The sequence below is a fragment of the Scomber japonicus genome, chromosome 2 (genome assembly GCF_027409825.1).
Source record: "Scomber japonicus isolate fScoJap1 chromosome 2, fScoJap1.pri, whole genome shotgun sequence".
Lineage (NCBI taxonomy): Eukaryota > Metazoa > Chordata > Actinopteri > Scombriformes > Scombridae > Scomber > Scomber japonicus.
In genome coordinates, this window is record NC_070579.1 from 20422122 (window position 1) to 20442946 (window position 20825).

At 37.9% G+C, this 20825-nt stretch overlaps 3 protein-coding genes across 4 annotated transcripts; 2 read left to right on the plus strand and 1 right to left on the minus strand.

The window, feature by feature from the left end:
• Nucleotides 1-1753: 1753 nt before the first annotated feature.
• serping1 (serpin peptidase inhibitor, clade G (C1 inhibitor), member 1) lies at nt 1754-7248 on the minus strand. Its single transcript, XM_053331077.1, has 11 exons — nt 7101-7248; nt 6706-6753; nt 6460-6568; nt 6195-6356; nt 5742-6044; nt 5255-5470; nt 4770-4913; nt 4437-4640; nt 4168-4307; nt 2474-2696; nt 1754-2279 (listed from the first exon to the last, which is right to left on the minus strand). Exons 2-11 carry the CDS (start codon nt 6751-6753, stop codon nt 2032-2034), a joined length of 1797 nt encoding a protein of 598 aa, XP_053187052.1. The 5' UTR covers nt 7101-7248; the 3' UTR covers nt 1754-2031.
• A 1901-nt stretch (nt 7249-9149) lies between these two features.
• tmem134 (transmembrane protein 134) lies at nt 9150-13065 on the plus strand. Of its 2 annotated transcripts, none has more exons than XM_053339273.1 (8): nt 9150-9432; nt 9909-10165; nt 10259-10326; nt 10462-10521; nt 10614-10690; nt 11481-11525; nt 12498-12551; nt 12665-13065. In XM_053339273.1, exons 2-8 carry the CDS (start codon nt 9953-9955, stop codon nt 12745-12747), a joined length of 600 nt encoding a protein of 199 aa, XP_053195248.1. In that variant the 5' UTR covers nt 9150-9432; nt 9909-9952; the 3' UTR covers nt 12748-13065. The 2 variants fall into 2 exon arrangements, with proteins under 2 accessions (XP_053195248.1, XP_053195239.1); XM_053339264.1 differs by having other exon boundaries at nt 9154-9432; nt 10435-10521; nt 12665-13062.
• A 2756-nt stretch (nt 13066-15821) lies between these two features.
• On the plus strand, nt 15822-20202 carry aip (aryl hydrocarbon receptor interacting protein). Its single transcript, XM_053339232.1, has 7 exons — nt 15822-15959; nt 16779-16961; nt 17054-17242; nt 18120-18296; nt 18459-18600; nt 19238-19461; nt 19597-20202. The coding sequence occupies exons 1-7, from the start codon at nt 15861-15863 to the stop codon at nt 19600-19602; spliced, it is 1020 nt and encodes a 339-aa protein (XP_053195207.1). The 5' UTR covers nt 15822-15860; the 3' UTR covers nt 19603-20202.
• The last annotated feature ends 623 nt before the right edge of the window (nt 20203-20825 follow it).

Here is a 20825-nt window from a genome sequence, read left to right on the forward strand (position 1 = left end):
TGTACCTTCACTTAGCTGCATCATTATATCATCACTAACCTGATTTCAACAGGATCAGAGCAGGTTTACCTCAGTGGCTCCAATTCTGCTCCAACAGAGTCACAGACGATGCAGCATTTCCTTCCTGCAGGGCAAAATCACACCAGTAATGTATTAATTTGAATAAGGCGGACATTTGATTTGATTGATCTTATTTGATATGTGGCAGTTGGTCTGCCCAAAGCTTAAAACGCATCTCTATTACACCTGTATACACCCTTGGATACTCTCATCAACACATCAAACATTATAGGGCCTCATTTTTTGTGATCAGTTTCATTCATCCCATGATTACTTACTTAGGACTAATAGTACATATTTAATCCTCATGACCAGAGACAATACTACTGTGTCCAATTCTGAGACACATAAACTGTGCTCACTTATTGGAAATGCAGACACAGAGAATGGAGCCCAAATACTGCTTACCCTCAGGAGGTAAAAAAGGGATTAAACTCTGCATGGCAAGACATTTGGCAGCAACCGTACTGAGAAACTAGATTATGATGGTGTGTGTCTGCACATATCAGCTACATGTTTATGTGTCTGCATACTGATGTTGTGTATGGGCTAAACTGAATTATCTAAATGCCTGCAAGGATATCAAATGTACTGCCCCGGTTCATCTAACACTAGCCATACACCAGTTCACGAAAGCACACCCACAGACGGTCGGTGGCCTCCGGGAGTTTTCTAACTGTTGAATCGATCCAGCTGCTCATATTCTTGATGTCCTTCGACAACCTTGTGAATGTCTCATTGTTGACTGCAAAAAAATGGACCCTTCAGTGGTGAATTAGGTTTTGAATAAAAAAGGGCTTGGGCATTATCAAAAGCTTAGAAATAAACAATGTATTATTATTATAATAGTAAGCTTAAAGACTTTCGGTAGGATCTTAAATGACTTTAATAACAGGGTTAGGCAAAGACAGCGGATTATTCTGTACTTTCTCTATGCACATCGAAACTCCCAGCACGACAGCAGTGAGATAATCAAACCAAAACAACAACATTATCACGTTATCCATGCATTAACGATGCGTTTTTGAGAATACTCAGTACTTTGTTTGGAGCTAAGCTGGGTGACAGTGATCAAATGGAGTTCACATTACTGGCTGGAAGGTTGCTCATTCCTGTCTCTGGATCCGCTGGTTTTGTTTACAGTCACCAAATTTTCTGACTCTTGTCTATTGACTCCGCTTTGCTTATGTAATCATTTTATCTGCAATATATCTGCATGTTTAGCAATCACCATCAGCTTGTATAATAGGGTGCAACCTTTGCTGATCATTCTGAATGCTGATGTGTTTACAATTAATGCCATCCTCTCAATTTCTTACCATCAGTGTGTATTTGTTTGTTTGTGAATACAATGATTCAGGGTATTTTTTGCTCAGTTTCTGTGCTTTAACAAGCAAGCTGTTGCTTAAGAAAACAACCTTTACTGTCACAGATTTTGACACTTGTCTTCCTTAAATTGATATCAGTGGTAATGATGCAGGAAGGTAGGGGTGAATGTGATGGGAATTCACTACTGCAGTCCTTGTGTATTCACTGTCACTGTCAATCACACAGTCTGGCTGCCATCCTGTGGTGGGTTTGTGTAACTACTTCGCAAAATAAATTGAAGTTGTTTCAGTGGTCGTCTGTCCTTTGAATGACATGTGATTCTTGTTATTAAGTCCTCAAAATCATAAGACTGGCAGAGTATGTTTTACTTAATATCTATTTTTATTTATTCATAATCAGTTTTGAAAACAAAGGGTCACCTGACCTTGATGACTACTTGTACTGATACTTGTGGCTGTACTCATATGAATTTATCTTGCTTTGTATATCAAATCTTGAAAAAGCAACTGATTTTTCAGAAAAAAGCATAATGACACAATGACATGAATTGATTCTACATTTACTATATCTTTCTTAGCTCATGTGCTTGTTACATTTTATTCCCACCATCTTTCTGTCTCTCTCTCTCTTCCTCTCTCTTTCTCATGGGTCAGTCACTCTGCCTATGAACAGTGGCACATTGGCCTGGTCACTCCACAGCAGCATGATGAAAGGCCGCAGGGCAGAGAAAGATGGAAAGGAGCGAGAGAATGACATAGAGGTGGCGGCGGCAGCCTCCACTCCTCGTTCATTCAGTTCCAGGAAGGCTCTGTGCTTGGCATCGTCCAGAACCAGCTGGTCTTCAGAGTAGAGGCCACACAGGTTGCCACCCTCAAAGAGTGAAGACAGTCCTGGTTGAGGGGGGGTTGCATCAAATACAAAGAGATAGAGATAAAAGAAAATATTTCACAAATGTCATTACTGGCTGGTAGATGAACACAGGCTGAAAGCATTGGTAGGGCACTGGTATTAATTAGAATAATTTAATTCACATATAATAGGATATAAAAAAATAGATATAAAAGGACATAAAAGATGAGCAAACCTAATTTCTTGAGAAGTATGTTCATGTCTGGCTCGACATTCAGCTTAATTTGGGGAAGAGTGACCTCAATATGCTGGGGAGGTGTTGTTTTCATTTGTTCTATCATTTGATGCACAGCCGTGTCTGTCATCTTAACCTCGACCTCCTGCAGGTCAGAAGCTTTGCTGTCGCGAGGCAGCACGATGTAAAGACTGCTGTCACCTGTGAGACTAAACCTTGCCACCTGTTAGGGGAAAAAATACAGGTTTTACTGTTTAGTATGTTAATGTGTACTTTAAGTAAACTTACCAATATAGAAATACAAAAATAATCAATTTCAAGTAAAGTCATACATTCAAACTCATTGGAGGACAAGTACAGAAATGTTGTGGGCCAAATCATTAACATAAATAGCAAATAGATTAGGAGAAAGAATATCACCCTGTTTAACGCCAAATGGAGTACTACTAGACCAATCTGTCTGCATATTATGTATCTCTATACAGGCAACAGGACAACTATACATTGATTCAAGTGTTGTATAGAATCTACCATTCACCCCCGCTTTTAAAAGTTTTAGAGCGAGTAGATCTCTATGAATCCAATCAAAAGCTTTTTGGAAATCTACGAAACATACAAATGTACCTGCTGATGGAAAGTCTTGTTCTAACAATAGTTGAAACAGAATAAATATGGTCAATACAAGCTCGATTTTTTCTTAAACCATTCTGCTCATCAACTAAATTTTCTACAGCTTCTATATACTGGGTCAGCTGAGCATTCAATAAACTAGAATATAATCTATACACAGTACTGAGAGAGCTGATTCCCCTGTAATTTGAAGGTACCCTTGGGTAATTTTTTGACGATTTTGGGATGGGCTTAATAATAGATTTATACCAAACTGAGGGAACAATATTGTAATTAATGCAAAATTGGAACAGACAAAAGAGGACATTTAAAAGTGACAGTGATTTTAAGACCTCATTAGGGATTTCTTCCACACCTACAGCTTTACTCACCTTTGACTTATGTATGGCAGCTCTCACTTCCTCCAGAGAGATATCAGAATTCAACATTATATTAGACGAATACTCATCTTGAACCATATTTCTCTCCAGTTCATCTATTAAAGCACATGCTTCTCTTGGGAAATTTGAAGAAATCTGATCTCCGGAAAATAAATCAGCAAAATCTTGCTCCCATTTTTTAAGCACACTCTTTCCTAGTTTCGACAAAATCATCATTTATTATAACCTCCATAGGTATTGTCTGTACTCTCTTGGGTCCTAATTTATTAATCTCTTTCCAAAATTTCTGATTTGTAAGTAATCACATTTTAATGACTGTCCTTTCCAAAAATTTCCTTTTATAGAATCGTAGAAAATTATCAAACAGAAATTGTGCTTTTCTATATTCATCTCCCATTTTCTGTTTATCAAGGTTTATCTTTACACTTTAAAAAATTTTTATATATTGTATTTGATATGCTTATTGTGTGTTTTTGAATATCAAATTTTAGTATGGAAAGTAAGTAGTAATTACAACTGTCAAATAAATGGAATACAAATATTTATTATTTCTATATGAAATGTGGTGAAGTAGAAGTATAATGCAGCATAAAATGGAAATACTCAAGTACCTCAGAATTACTCTGAAGTACAGTACTTAAGTATCTGTGTGTGTGAATATGGGTGTGTGCATGTGTTCATTACCTGTGCCTTTAGCTCAACCACATATGTCATAGTTGCCATGTATTTCCGGTGATAGAGTAGAGGCACCGGTACAAGATCACCATCCAGTTTTGAGAATAGGCCCTTCTTGTGTTTCTGAGCAAACTTGACTTTCCACTGACCTAAGACACACATACACACAGTTCATTAGTTTCCGGCACCATCTCCACATGCACACACACACACACACACACACACACACACACACACACACACTCATATACTAATTCACACACTCACACATTACTGACCACTGAAGGACACAGCATTCAACAGGATTATCTGGGCGTTGGGTGAGACGAAGTCAATCAAATGTGTGATTTTATGTTTCGTCTTGTTTGCCACCCATTCGTTGATCATCTGTGTGTTTTTCTCGCTGGTTTCCAGCAGCCTGACAGGCTGTGCTTCGTAGAACTGCATCGACTGGTTAGCAAAAGATTCATTCAAACTGATTTCTGAGGAAGAGAACATAAACACCATGATGAGGTACAGAGATATTCAAAGATACGTGTGCAATCATGAATCTCTACATCTCCCTCTTCTTTCTTTTCTATTTTGTGCACTTCACACAGTGACAGTAGTACGTGGGTTATAGTAGATCTGAGAAGCAATCTGCAAGGAGCTGGACAACTTCTCTCTCAACTTCTTCATCTGGAAGTGAACACAGTGGAAATCATGCGGCACACACACAGCCGTCTGAATGGCTTTGCGGGTGTCACCTCTTGCACCTGTAAGTAACAGAGCAGAAGACGTACAAAGAAATGTGTGATATAGAAAGCAACAAGATGGGTTGGTATTTATTGTTATTCTATTTATTTATTATTTATTATTATGTATTATTTATATTTTCCTAAAGCAAAGCTATCCAGTGCAACAGTGTGGTTCTCTAAAAACAATCTTGATGCAATTTTGAACACACACATAATATTTCAATTCATTGCTGGTTTTGGTCTTTTCATGGGATTTTTCGACAATAAGAAAATATACAAAATCACTTATCCTTCAGTAAAGTAATAATAAATAACAAGGAAACATCAGATTGATAAAAGCACATCAGGGGCCTTCCTACCTAATAACAAATGGCTGAGCGCCATGCTGATACTAATAGGAGAGAAGAGCAGGTTGGTAGTGGGATTTGATTCTCTGATGTAGGAATACAACTTCATGGAAAACTCAGTCATGGATTCCTGCAGAAGAGGTCCCCCTATGCGACTGTTCTCATCCTGACAGGGCTCCCATGGTGTCAGGAAGCCACTGCACGAATAAGGAGCAAGGGTAGGAGGAACTGAAAGAAAGTTGAGCACAGTCAAAAGTTTATACAAATAATAAAGCCACTTTTTGTGCCAACATATCAACATGGTTTGGATAATTGAATTTTGAATCTTTAATATTAAATTGCAATCTTGATTTTAATGTTTTATTTATTTCGCAATAACTTTGATTATCAAAACTATGAATCCAGTGTTGTTAAAATGAATCACTTGTCACATGAAAACATATTTAGGGCTTGTTGCTGCTCCATTATAATCAGCAATGGTGCAAGCTGCCACACGCACCTACAACAGAAAGATATACACTGCTGAGCTTCTGCCCCTCTACGGATTCACAGTGGTAAATTCCAGCATCCTCCATGACAGTCTCTCCAATTGTGATGGACTGATCATGGTCAAGTGGAAAACGCAGGTTCACTCTTGGACTATCATCTGATGCAGTCCCTTCTTGATTCAGCAGTGTCTTCCTGCCTCCGCCCGTCTCTTTGAACCACAGTGCATTGGTCTCAACTCGGCTGGAAGGTGGCAAATTGCATGGGAGATGAACGTCTGAGCCTTGGTTTACCTTGATCTCATACCCAATTGATGCTGCAGAAGAAGACACAAACAACTCTTGTAGATTCAAGCTTTTTGTAGAATGTTATATACATACACTTTAACCATATCCAAATTCAAAATGCTCCACTATAGTTGTTTTTCTACCAAAAAACAGTGCGTGTTTATTATTGTATTTCTCACCAACAACTGTGATGTTGTAGATCCTTATCAACTCCATATCGTTCTTCTTTACTGAACACACATATGTGCCCTCGTGAGCAGTAGTCACAGGGGAGATAGAGAGATACAAGCCATCCTTTTTAACTGCTGCAGAGCTGAGTGACTGAGCACCTATATCTCCACCTGTTTTAAGAAAAAAAAGAGACAAATATATAAAACATATATAACTGTGTGCCTCTGCAATGCAGTGAGAATAGTGGTGGTAGTTATTGAAATATAATGAGACCATTGAATTGCCAGGTGATGGTTTCTGCATAGAAGTCTGTTTGGAATGAGACGCAGGGCAGCTTCAGAGTGGTTCCAGGTGCCACTCGGAGATGTGTGCATGACGAAAGCTGAACAGAAACAAAATGTTAGATAAGCTGACAGGTTGATAGTCAAGAAGGCTACGGATTAAGCCCTAATGTCAACTAATTAATTGCTATAGAGGCGATACAGTATTCATTATTCTACAGTTATCAGATGAGCTTACCTCAAAAATGAGCTGCAGCAAGAGGCAAAATATGGCCTGACGTCTCATCTAAATAAGAGTACAGGGCAGAGGTATAAAAAAAGGCATAAGCAGGTTAATTGTTGCAGTGGTTGTTTTGCAAGAAGGGATTTCAAAATATGGCACCAAGCCGTAAAGATAAGATCAATATGTGGCGCAATCTGTGAAGTTCTCAAATATTAAAGCCTGTTAAACTGTGATCGTCTAGTTACAACTTCCATTTGCATTAAGTCGAACCTTGTAAAAGTTAAAATATAGCATAGTAAACTTTAGAAGACAATGTGCAGTTATTCATAACTGTATAATACACTATATAATAATACTGCTCCAGTTAAATAATTAATCAACAGATAGTCAGACAAATATAGAGAACTTACAACTCTTGAATTCACCAAATCGTCCAAATGCAGTAATGGATTCAGTCTTGTTTTTAACTGGTGGTGTTTCAGCTACATCCAGCCACTGTTCACTCCATCTACCACTTCTGACTGTCTGCTCCACCAAACTGCAACCAACAATGACTAATCTGTGAGTATTGGTTTAGAGTTGTTTGTTTGTTTAATGCGGGCATTCTGACTTGCTGGAAATCACATGATTTCACAGTTTGGCAACAGAGAGTAGGATGATTGATATTCTTCTACTTATTCTGAGTTTTACCACCATTTACTTTTCCATGTGTATAGGTAAAATATAGTGTTTACGACTTGTTATATCAGTTTTTAAGTAAATTATGCCAACTCAGTCTTGACACTTGGAACATATTTATTCACATTGGGGGAGGATAAGCTCTTTGACTTTGGCTCATTTATACATTTGCATAATAAAATCTTTTTGCCTTAAGTGTTTTCACATAATTTAATTTTTTTCAAGGTTGCAATAGGCACACGGAAATGGTAGAAGTGTCATAATTATGGAGGTTATGTGACGTGTTTAAAAAATGAATCATTAAATGAATCAGTTCTTTTCAAGTACACTATTCAACTGGATAAGTTAGACTTTTTTCAATTTTTTTCCAAGATTTAAAAAAAATGTATATGTTGATTAGTATTGGTCCTATTATGATCTCTAGCTGGAGGTACTGTACTTGATTTAGTTTATAGATACTGTCACTTAACTTGAGTATTTTCATTTCGTGCAACTGCATACATTTCAGAGGAAATGTTTTCTCAACCTGTTGATATGTAAATACAAATAATCGTAATAATATATCTATCAAACATTAAAATCTGAACATTCTTAATAATTTGTTCATGTATATATATATATAGTATATAGTATATAATATATATATATATATAGTCGTAAACACTATATTTTACCTATACATATATATATATGTACAGTATAAATATATGTACAGTATAAATATAAAGAGAAAACTATTAGTTATTTATCAGTTTAGACCACTGTGTCCACACAGTCAGTTTGTTCAAAAATGGATCTAAAAGTTCATTTGGAGCTCATGAGAGGCTTCAGCAGTATGAGCAAATGGATTACGTGCCACAGTGTTTCCCTGTTGAACTGTTGTGGTAGTAACAAAAAGAGGGACCTAGGCACTAAAAAGATGTTTAAAAAAGAGATGTTGAAAAATATCTGCTTGATTTGACTAATTTGGCTGAAGCTTCATTTTCATTTCAGATAAACTTTTAAATACATTTTAGCCTAGAAGGATGCTTGTGGGTTTTGGTCCCAAATCACTTACAATGTAAGCCTGGGCTAAATACATTATGAAGGCATCTTGTAATGACTAGAACAGGAGGAATGATTACAGCAAGTAAAACCTATTTCAGTGTACATTTTGGCAGGGTTGGAAAGGTTACTTTGGAAATGTAACAGGTTACAGATTACTAGTTACCCTATTTAAAATGCAATGAGTAATGTAATTATTTCAATTAATTCATCAAAATAATGTAACTTATTACATTCGATTACTTTTTGATTACGCTTTAAATTGTCTAACAAATGTTTTCAACTATTAGGGTAAGTGTAGCTACCATTAAGCCCACCAAAATCTAAGTCTGTCATGGGATTTATTGGGACTGTGACATGCCTGTGTGTGTTCCAAATAAACCCACCTCTTGATTCATTTACAAAATATATATTTTTTAATTGATTTAAAAACAGCAATATATTCAGTAACAAGTTAAATATTAAAAACTCAACTCAAAAATCAAAAGGTCTGACTTCAGATGTAACCCCCTTTGTAATCATCATCATATCCATAAGTGACTGTAATTTAATTACACATTTTTTCTCAGTAACTGTAAATGTATTTTACAGTTTTTACAAATTACACCGTTACATGTACCCAACACTGCATTTTGGTACCTGACAAATATCAGACAAGAAAAAATGAGGGGGGGGGGGGGGGGGTGTTGACATAAGTTTTACATTTAAATGCCAAAATAGGATACTTGCTTGTAAAGTAACATTTTAAGATGTCACAGGATCGATCGACAAACCTATACTCGATTAAGCGGCCTCCAGATAACTCGACTGGGCGTAATCAGGCGTGTGCAATCGAGAGCCGGTGTGAAAAAAAAAGAAACGAGAGAAAGGAGGAGACTCAAAAGTTTTGCAAAGGCGTTTTTCGGTATCGATAAGTAAATAGATGCTTATAGAAGAATTTAGACGGAATAAGAAAATACTTTAGAGATATGTGACCCTTCGTTCAACATCGCGGAGCCGAGTTCAGCCTCAGTTAAGACAGTAAGTGTTGCTGCTGCCTGGTCATCTGATCCACTAAGTTAGCGGAAAAAGCACAAACAATGGCAGAGAGCAACAGCAGAGCCTGTTAGCTGCTTATTTTAGTCAACGTCGGTCCTGTTTGCTCAAACATATATTCCGCATCGAGACAGTAAAGTGGATGGGGTTTTTTTTACTTGCTAGTATACTTGAACAATCTCGCTTAGTTTGGAGTGGCTAACTTTATTACATGGTACATAATGAGCTCCTGACTTGTGTTTGTGCTTTAAACGCGTTAAACCGAAATTCCCACGTTGACAGCAACATAAATCGAACCCAAAATGTCAACAAAAGTCCATTTAAAGGGTTAGGGTTAGGTTTTTTTTACTTATTTATGGTAACTCTTACGGTAGGCAGTGAATATTAGCACTTAAAGACACCCTGACGTGTTTTGCTTCAGCCGTGTACTGATACTAACATACATACTCTAAAATCCACAGTGAGTAACAAGCCACAGGACCTCAGGGTGTAAGAGGTGATCACCATGGCAACGCAGTTCAGTATCGATGATGCCTTTGTGTTGGAGGGAGATGAGGAGGGAGCCGTGTCTGATGGAGAGCCAGAGGGATGGAAGAGCCGAGACAAGGACAGAGAAGGAGGAGAGATGACATTTGGTCCTCTGAGTTTTTCTAAACCTCAGACTCATCCCTCACCCGCTGCCGCTGGCTCGCCTGAACACAGTAATCTGAAGTATCAGGTCAGTTTGAGCACCCACTGTGTGTACAAGTACAGGTCTATCAGTTGTTTTTCTTGGGAATGCAACTCTTGTGTCATCCGCTGTTTTTCTTAGAATCTGGAAAATGAAGACGCCCTGGGCAACAATGGCAATTCCTCCTTCAATAACTTCTTCAAAATCAGGTGGGTCCCGTAGGTAGGGTTGCTGATGGGATTTTTTTGGTTTGTTTTTGCAGTGTTGTGTCTGCCTGTGTTTTGAAACTGAGAAGTCTACTTCTGCTCTATCCACAGTGACCCTGCGACTCTGTCTTACTGCAGCTCTCAGTGGTCCTTCAGCACCCTGAGTTCTGTCACACAGCTTTCTGCACACTGCTGCGGGTGAGTTCAAATAACTCCAATGCACACAGTCTCACACTAAAACAGAAACAACAACAAACACAGTTACTTAAAAACAAAAATGTGTTGTTCAGGTGGATGTCCCATCCGCTGGTGAAGAAAAACAGAAGAGTTGTTCTTGCTTCATTCCTTCTCCTCATCACTGGAGTTGGTAAGTCTTTAGCAGAGGTGTTTCCTATCGATTACATAATAAATATCAAAATGTTGTCTTCTGCACCTGATTTTCTCGTGTTTTCCTAGATTTTTTTCATATTGTGTGTTAGGACTAATTGTCTGCTTTTCTCTTGGATGAAACAGATAAATGACTGAACTTTTTATATGTTATGATATTATATTATATTATATTATATATATTCATTTGGTTGCCATCTGCAACCTCACCGCTAGGTGCCACTGAATCCTAAACATTGTTCCTTAAACGTAAATGCCTTACTTCTAGAGCTGCAGCGATTTGTCAATTAATTGATTATTCGACTGATAGAAAATTAATCTGCATCTATTTTTATAATTGAATTTTTTTTTTTTTTTTTTTAAATGAGCTTTAGCTTAGTTGTGCATGATGGTAACTGAATAACTGTGGGTTTTAGGCAGTTGTTTTGGGAAATTTTAAGAAGCTGTGAAAAACTATAGTATCTTATACACAAAACAATGAATCAAGTAAATAATGGATAGATAAATCAATCATGAAAATAATGTTAAGTTGCAGCCCTAAATACTTACAATAGTTATGCAATCTTAAACAGGCCATTATTGAGTGTTGTCAGTCTGTGACAGTACATGTTTGGCACTTTTATACAGTGAACTTTGTCCCCATGTTGATCCTCTCTGTATCACTGATTTCAGCCAAACGTATCAAAGTTAATGAAAAGTGAAAAAATATTTTGTATGCACTGAGTCGTTCCCCTGTCCCACTGATGTACATTTGATCTGTTTCTTTTTAGCTCTTATTTTCACAGGTGTTGTCATACAGCTGAATCCAAATGCAGGTGAGGAAAAGTCAATTTTGGAGGTCTAGCTTTATGATTTCTTACAAGTCTGGTAGTCCAGATGAATCAGCAATAATTTTAAGCATGATTAACAAGATCAACATCATGATAAATACAGTATGTGTCATGGATATTTAGTTAGTTTAGTTTAACATCACAAAAGCAATAATAATCACTGCAGTGTGCAGATACAGAACAGAAATCCAGTGAAAGAAACAAATCAATACTGTTCAAACAAAAAAAATTAAAAAAACACAAAAACTCACTCTGTGTATTTAAATGGTAAAATCAAAACTGTATGTTTTGATTGATGACTATAAATCGTGTTGTTTTTGTGACATTATTTTACAAACACACACACACACACTCGGCGGATAGTTAAGAAGCACCAGTTTTTCAAGGCCAAAGTCCCTTTGATGATATAAAGTAGAGCAGCGTTTTTTCAAGCCTCAAGGGTTTATCTGTCCTGTTATTTTTATTAGTGGTGTGAAGAGAGCTGATGGTGCAAAAGTTGAAATGGGAATGATACTCCCACTAAAAAATAATCTCCTCAAGCCAGTGGAGTGTTATCTAACAGGGATATTGCAAACAGTACAAATCCATAGTAACATGCAGTGCATGTTTCCTGATAACTGTCAGTGAAATCTTGGGCGGCAAGGTTGTTTGCACCAACTCATGTCAGAATTATTTCAGGTTGTAGCTTTTCTTCTGAAAAGTATTATTATAGAAATCATGTAAGGATAAGTGTTCTTCACATGTTCTTCTTGTATTACTATTAAAAAGATTGACAGAAATAAAGAACAAGAACCAAAGGGTTGAATGCTTCTAAATGACTTTGTATTTCAAATTGTAAGACTTTCCATGTAATTTAATGTCATTCTGATTGAATGGATAAAGATGTGTGGCTGTATTGATCGTTGTTGATGACTGCGTCCTTGCTGTGTGTATTAACTTGTGTTGCTGTGCTCACAGGTGTATCAAGTGCTATTTTCTTTGTACCTGGATTTCTTCTTTTCATCCCTGGAGGTAAATTGATTTCTTGGTTTTGAGATGTCTTTCTTTGTTGTGACTTTAAATACCAGTGAAAGCATCCTTTGTCGAGTTGACATTAACAGTGCCATTTGCTGTGTTCCCTCCAGTGTACCATGTGATATACATCAGCTGTGCTGTCCGTGGAAGAAGAGGCTTCAAATTGTTCTACCTGCCTTACTTTGAAAAATGACATTTCATGAGACACTACATTTAATATTTTTTTGTTATCGTAAAATGAATTCTATTTTGTCACTTGTAAGAAAAAAAGGTATTGTCACATTGTTTTTTCTTGTCATTGTAATGACCACTACTAATTCAACCACTCAGCGCCTTGACTGTTTCCACTACATGAACTGACCTTGCTGTATGTATCCACGAATAAGAAGGAAATTGGTCTTGCCTGTGTGAATAATGACTGTGAAATTACAATAAAAACTTTTGTATATTTTAAATTGTGTCAGTTCACTTAGTTTTCCAAACATGGGGTAAGGTATGAGTTGTTCCCAGTATGCCTACAGACTGTAGATTGTGGTCAAACCACTCTAATCATGTAATCATGTAAGGATACATAGATTAAACATGAAGCTTGTATTACTCTGATGATATTTAATGTTTCGAAAGACAAAGCAATGCATTTCTGTACAATAATGTCTGAGAACAATTTCAAGAACCAAAGTGCCGAACGTATTTTAAAATAACTTCCAATAATCCGAAATATTCAGTAATATTCATACAAACATAGATTTGGCTAATTTTTCATGGGCACAACCCTGCTGCTCATCCCACAAATGCATGTTCCTTACAAATGTGGCACCATTTAAAAGGGAAATAAACAGGCTTTCCAACGGTATGAGATTTATTGCCAAGAAGCATTGTTCTAAAAAACAAAGAAATACTCTACCAAACACACATTTCCTTACTTTTTGTGCAGTTTATATTTCACATATTATATACTCATAGTTTGCATCTGCAGTGTTCATACATCATGCAAAATTTAAAATGCAAAAGTTCGAATAGAAATGTCCAAACTAAAAGCCTAGATTGCAATTATGCAACTGAAAAGGGCAAATTAAATAATAAAGGGAAACATCAAGTATAAATAATATAAACATTTCAATTGAAAGGTTAAAGAGAAAAACATATATATTGTTTTGTTTGTTTGCACTTTTCCAGAATAATCTTTTTAATTTGATCTCTTTTAATTTTCTATTTAGACTTTAAATTTGAATTATGACGAAAATATTCTCCAAGTCATATCTCCATATATCACATCACACCTGTGGGACATTCCTGCAGTAGTTTTCATATATTTCACCCTCTCTCAGGTTGTTTGGACAAATCATTCACTCGTAAAGTGCAGCTACTTTTTTCAAAGAATGATGACTCTTAAATTGCCCAGTGGTTTTCAGCCCTGCTATTTTTGAATCAAGTACTACTTCACTCTGAGCACCAGGCATTTATCAACCTAGTGAGATAGATAACCAGCAGAAGCACTCTTCTTTCAGTGGTCACTTTTCCAATCTCAGCTCTTCAGAGATTCAGCAGCAGCTCAGCCCAATTCAACCACAGGTCTCGCACTAAAATCGAACCTGAAAGCTACAGCACTCAATTTCACTGTGGCAAAGCATTTATGCATTTATGTTTACATCAAAAAATAAACCATGCGCCACACAGATACAAGAGATCATCTTACTATCTGCATATTGCTTGTGCTATTATCCTGTGTGTAGAGTGATATACACTCCTTTACTTTTCATTGAAAGTTGCAATACCACAGTTTGAAAATACAGGATTACAAGTAAAAGTGTAGGAGTCTGAACAGTAATGTGTGCTTAGTATCAAATACAGTACATGTTAGGCAGTAGAACGGCTGTGGTTGGTGTTATATGCTCTATTATTGCATTATCATTAGTGATGTACCAATATGTAAGCAGCTATTTGATGTTTTCAATTGGTTGAGGTCGAGTTCATTTGACCTTATATTCTGTTGAGTATGTTAAAGGTACATTATGCAGTATTTGTCAGTTAATGTTTGTAAACATGCAGCATTTAAAGTTGGCCTCTCCTCCCCAGCTCAAGGAGTGAGAGAGAGAGACAACGAGAGCAACGGTGGTTAGAAGAGGAGAACGAGAACGAAGCCATGTATTAGATAAATAAAATGTTATTGTCTAATTGTCTCATGGTAGTGACGTTTTGGTGCACAAATAAAACATGCCCTCGCCCCCGCAAAGCCATGCAGGAGGTGCTGCACTGTTGGATTTTGTGTGAATGCAGAGCTTCATCCTGCTTGCTGAGGCCTCTCTGCTCTGCATGTGTATAGCTCAGCCCCGCCCTCGGTCCAGTAGACACACAGACCTGCAGCGCTTGATGCATCCATGACACAGAGACAGAGAGCAGAGAGACAGCTATATAAACTGGATGCTACCCTTTGAGTCCCAACCTCACACCTGGTGCACTGTTTTTGGCTGGGGGAAACTCACAAACTGCCAAAAGGTTGATGCAAAGCAGCGTCCAAAACACAGTAAAATAATAAGAAAATACAGGCAAAGGGCAGAGTCTCTGTAGATAAATGCACCACCATACACTTCTAGTGGGTCATTAGTAATGACTGAGAGGGATATGACATGCAACAAAGGTCTGTTGCCAGACTCAAACCAGGAACACTTTTTAAGGAAAATCCTGCATAGTATACCTTTAACCTGCAGCAATGCACTTCATATTATACACTCATAGCTTTTGTAAAACTTTATCTGTAAAGTAATTAGTTAATACAACAGAGCCAAAAGTACAATGTGTGCCTCTAAAATTGTGCTTTTACATTCTCTTTGATTCAGTCTTTTATAGGCAGTTTGTTGTCTTTTAAATAGGCTATGTGAGATGAAATGCACTATAGAATTGTTCACTGGATCAGATCATTTTAAGTATAAATATGAAGAAGTATTACATCCAAAATACTTCAAGTAAGTTACTTCAAGTACAGTGGATTATTTGAGGAAGTCCACTGCTGGTGACATAAATAGACAGTATCATGTCGCCTATGATAAAAATGTAAATCCATAATCGAGATTTATATTCCATGTATTTATATTTTCTGTGAATGAAGACTTGGTGCATTATTTAAATGAATGCATGAATTATAATGCAAGGCATCTGAATGTTCTGTGTTTTTATGGTGATGAAAAAAGTATCTCGCAGTGACATTACATGTGGAGGGCGCTGTCGGGGCTTAGGTGCATAGGTGACGACTCTTCGACAAGCTTCGGCAAACATCGTCATCGGTCGTGAACTGAGACTCGGCCGAGGATGGAGGAAGAGGCACGCAAGCTTCTCGAAGAAGGAATAAGAAAGAAATTGGTCAGTCCTGGTAAAGGAGAGCTGTCGACCTTCCCCGATGGCACCAAGGTAAAAGCGAAGTATTAGCAGTTGAACGGGTTGAGTATTTTCCTCTGAAGTTTCAGAAATACGACGAAGCACGTTAGCTAGCTAATGCTATCCCCCTCTATCTGTTATCACATCTCGGCTACATTAAACTTTAACCGTGAGGTTAATTTTACACTCTCGAAGATAAATCGCGGACGAGCTCGTAAGCCTTGCTGTCTTTTGTGCGGATACAACGAAACGTTTGATTTTAACTGTTATTTTTCGGCCAGGTTACATTTTTTCTGTTTCTTTTTTTCCCATCTGATGGAAAGACGGGGGCGGGACAGGATGATGTGTGTTGATGAATGCTGATTGGTTGGTTTGCCATGCCAATCAATTTCCTGGTGTTGTGATTGGTCAGAATAAGACCGTTTATGAACGCGGTGCAGGCCTGTCAGAGAAGTGGCGACTGCTCTTTTTGTTTCTAGTAAACAACTGCATCTATTTTATGTCTTTAAAAGACCGTTTATGTGATCATGTGTAACACACTGTTTTTATCCATCCAGTTCATTAGGTGCCAATCAGAGATAATCGATTAATCGTTTAGAGTTTTTTTCCCCAAGAAAACAGGTCAACATTTTCTGATTATAGTTTTTCAAATATGAATATTTTCTGGTTCATTCGATCTTCTCTGATAGTAAACAAAAGAAGACACTAAAGATAGTCCACTTCGGGGTTTTGGGAAACTGTTATCAAGTCACTTTGTGAACTAAACGAACAAATGGACTGATCGAGAAATTAATTAATTCATAATGAAAAAAAATGCTATTTGCAGCCCTAATTATATTTCTGTTTTACCAGGTGGTATTTCACTACCGCACCAGCCAGTGTGATGGCACAGTGCTGGATGACTCCAGAACAATGGGGGGCTGTAGCAAACCCATGGAGCTCATCTTGGGCAAGAAGTTCAAACTAGCTGTGTGGGAGGCTGTGATCATCACCATGAGAGAAGGTGAAATTGCAGAATTTACCTGTGACACCAAGGTAAGCGAGCTGACCAAACAGGATGCGATATGGGTGGTGATCTTGCTCTGTTTTAAGTGCTGACTGTTTCTGCTTTTGTCCTCGACCTTCAGCACACTTCCCTGTACCCACTGGTGTCCCAGTCACTGAGGAACATCAGTGCTGGTAAAGACCCCCTAGAAGGCCAGAGACACTGCTGCGGCATTGCCCAGATCCACTCTCACCACTCTCTGGGCCACAAGGATCTGGACCATCTCCAGGCTAATCCACAGCCCCTTGTTTTCACTATCGACCTGCTGCAGGTCAGTGGGGGGATTAAGTTTAATAGGGGATGTGGTGTAGTATTGGGTTATATTTTGAGTGTCAGCATGTTTCTAACATGTTTCTAAACTGATGCCAATATGATATAAGTTTCTGTAAGAAGTTTTTCTGTTTAAGTTGTCGAACGTTATCCAAACACAATCAGCCAGACAACTTTGTTTACATAAAATAGCTGGTAAAAATGTTGATGCAATGCAATTGAGAACATATGATGCTTTTTGTAATTTTCTGTTATTTCAATATTGCTCTGTAAAAACACAGACTGCCACAGTGGGCTGGGATAGAGTTATTTACCTTTAATTCCATATAAACGGCGCTGCTCACTTCTGCAGTCTCCACTCAGGACATGCACTGTGAGGAATGGAGGACACTACTTGCTTAGCCAATGTGACATAAATAGCCTCTTAGTTGCTAATGTGAAGTGTGGCAGTATTGAGGTCAAAAAAGTGATCAAGGTCATGTCCATGTATCATACGATAAGTCCATATATAGACATGATGATGTCAATAAATTGATAACGTAATTATTGTGACAGGCCTACTCTGAATGCTTCGTTTTACACAGTTACCTCTTCTTCCCCCATGTGATGACATCAGATTGTTAGCTTTTGTTGCTATGGGTACTCCACGGGTTCTCGTTGTCCACTCACATATTTCTGATGAGGTTCCATTCAATTTTAAAATAAATAAGGAGTTTTTATAAACTGTAAATAATGCAAAGGTATTCCTGTGAAATCCAAGAACATAAATGGATCCGGGATTGTGTCCAATATGTCGAATCAAACAGTCTCTCACATTCAGTGTCTTACAGAAAGAAAGCTTTACAGACCACTGATTTCTGATCTCTTTCCCTGCTCAGGTTCTGCCTCCAGGATCGTTCCAGTTGGATGTGTGGGCCATGACAGATGAGGAGAAACTCCAGCTAGTGCCTCAGATACATGAGGAGGGCAACATGCTCTTCAAACAGGGCAAAATTAAGGAGGCCACAGAGAAGTACTACAATGGCATTGCCTGCCTCAAAAATCTACAGATGAAGGTTAGATGACAGTTACTCCTTTGTTCTTCATCACAGATGGTGTGATGATTTAGAGATTCGTAGCTTTGAGTCTGTTTGTTCTTATATAAACACTTCTATTTCTATACAAAGCTTTCCAGTGTCTCTAACTTCTCTCTGTGACTCTGTTTTTGTTGGTTTCAGGAACACCCTGGAGATGAAACATGGGTAAAACTCGACCATATGATCACACCACTGCTCCTCAATTTCTGCCAGTGCAAATTACTCCAGGGCCAGTACTACGAAGTCATTGAACACTGCTCATCCTTGGTCTTCAAATACGAGGGTATGGCTCTGTTATTTGCCCGGGTTAGAACCATCAGATTAAAGATTCTGGTTGCTATTTCGGATTTTCAGATTACCTGTACAAATCAAAATTAAACTGGCCAATAGAGTTGTGCTCTTTGTCATGTCAACACATCTGGAAGTCAACATCTTCCCTAGAATCAGATCTTGTCTATGGTGTGTTTGCTCTGAAAATGCTCTCAATTATTCTACTCATAGAGTTATTGATACCGCTTATCAGTCCAGTTCTTAATTAGTACTTTAATTGATTGTTTTTCAATAAATAAATAATTGTTATTTTTAATTATCATTTTAAAAAGAGTAAATTCAGAACAAGATTAAAATGGATTTATATTTTGTGTGTGAGCGAGAGACTGAGGGTGGGGCTTAGCTCCTCCACACACAGACACAGAGAGCAAAGGAGAGGCTGCAGTGTGACCTTTTAGTTACATAAATACATAAAACAGTACCAATAGAAGACTTAATGACCTTGAAAACACTTTCAGAAAACCAATTCAGAATCACATTTCAAGGGCCTAGTCCTTGGTCTTGCTTTGGACATGCTTCAATAAGTATATGAAGAATATGAAAATCAATAACAAGTAAGCATTTTATTGACTTCATCACCTTCCCAACAGACAACGTGAAGGCCTTTTACAAGCGAGCTAAGGCCCACGCTGCAGTGTGGAATGAGACTGAGGCACGAGCAGACTTTGCTAAAGTGCTGGAGCTGGACCCGTCCCTGGGACCGTCTGTGGCTAAGGAGCTGCGGGCATTGGAGGAGAGGATCCGCTCCAAGGAAAAGGAGGAAAAGGGTCGCTACAAAGGCCTATTCAACACGCCACCAGCCACTGCCACTACAGTCAGTCCAGTTTAGTGCACTTTGGCCCTTTATTCCCACCAGGAGCTGGTGATGTTGTTGCTATGATATACTGCAAGATGGCTATGATGCTGAATTTTAATGAAGATGATTTTTATGTGCTCTTTCACATCACAGGGTTGAATTTCTTCAGCAAGTTGGAACAAGAGGATGCCTGTGAATTTCAAGATGGATGAGAAACAGTAGAACGCTGCTGCTGTTTAAGTTTGATCATGCGCCCAAGCCAAACACTTTCTATGCCACCCTGTCCTTCATGGTACATGCAGGTCATACACACACATGCACCCACAATTCACTGATATTTTAACCAAGGTGCAATTTGCATTCCTGCCTTATTCCCTACAACTCCCTCTCTCTAAATGTTAATTTCAGTCTTTGATCAGGACTTTTTGACATTATAACTTTGAATTTAGTGAAAGCCCAAAATGCCCTAAAAACCTTTCATCTGTACCAGCCAACAGTAACATTTGGGTTTAGTGCATCTTCAATGGAAGGGAACTCTGAAATCTTGAATTTCTGCAATTCTGTTGAGGTTTAAGACATGTTTCAACATTCTTGGTAAATAAGGTCCCCGCAGTAATAAGTTACTTTAAAAAAAAAGTTACTGTCAGTAACGGCTTTCACAGGATATGCTGCAGAGAACTTCTTTTGATTTAACGATGACCCTATGTGCTGTTTGTGGAAAGTCATCGTATTTTAATTTATATAGCATACCTATATATATATATAAAACATAATGTGTGCCACAGTGTTAGACACAAATAGATACAGCATTTTATGTTCTCTAGCTTTCTCTGATATATGTGCACAGCCGTTGGATAATCTTAAAATTACTCATAATTGTAACCCAACGAGGAAACATTACAATGAATTCCAGACAGAAAATCCAGGAATAGGTTTTTTTTTTTTTTTGCACTAGAGAGATCATGCACAACTCTGCCTTGTGCTGCCAGGCTGTATTTTCTATCCTGGTCAGAGCGGAAGCACTGGTTGAAGCAGGAGACATTTTCTGTTGATGGCTGGAACGGGGAACTCAAGCTGTCTGTGACAATCTTTAAATGACACGCTGAGACTTTTGTTATCTTAGCTTTCCCAATATGTACTTATTTCATTTATGTGAGAATACTACCTTAACCTTTGTTGTTTTTGTCAAGATGTACTCAGCATAATGCTCAGTGACTTTCACTTGCTTTAGTAAGAGCTACCAATTACTCTTCATGTGCGGCAGGGGGTTGTTAGCCCCACCTGTCTTAAGACGTCATTGAGACGATGATTATGTAACTGTAATAAATGTGTTTATCCCTGGATTTGCTTTTTGTTTTGTTTACCTGCAATCAGAATTTGAG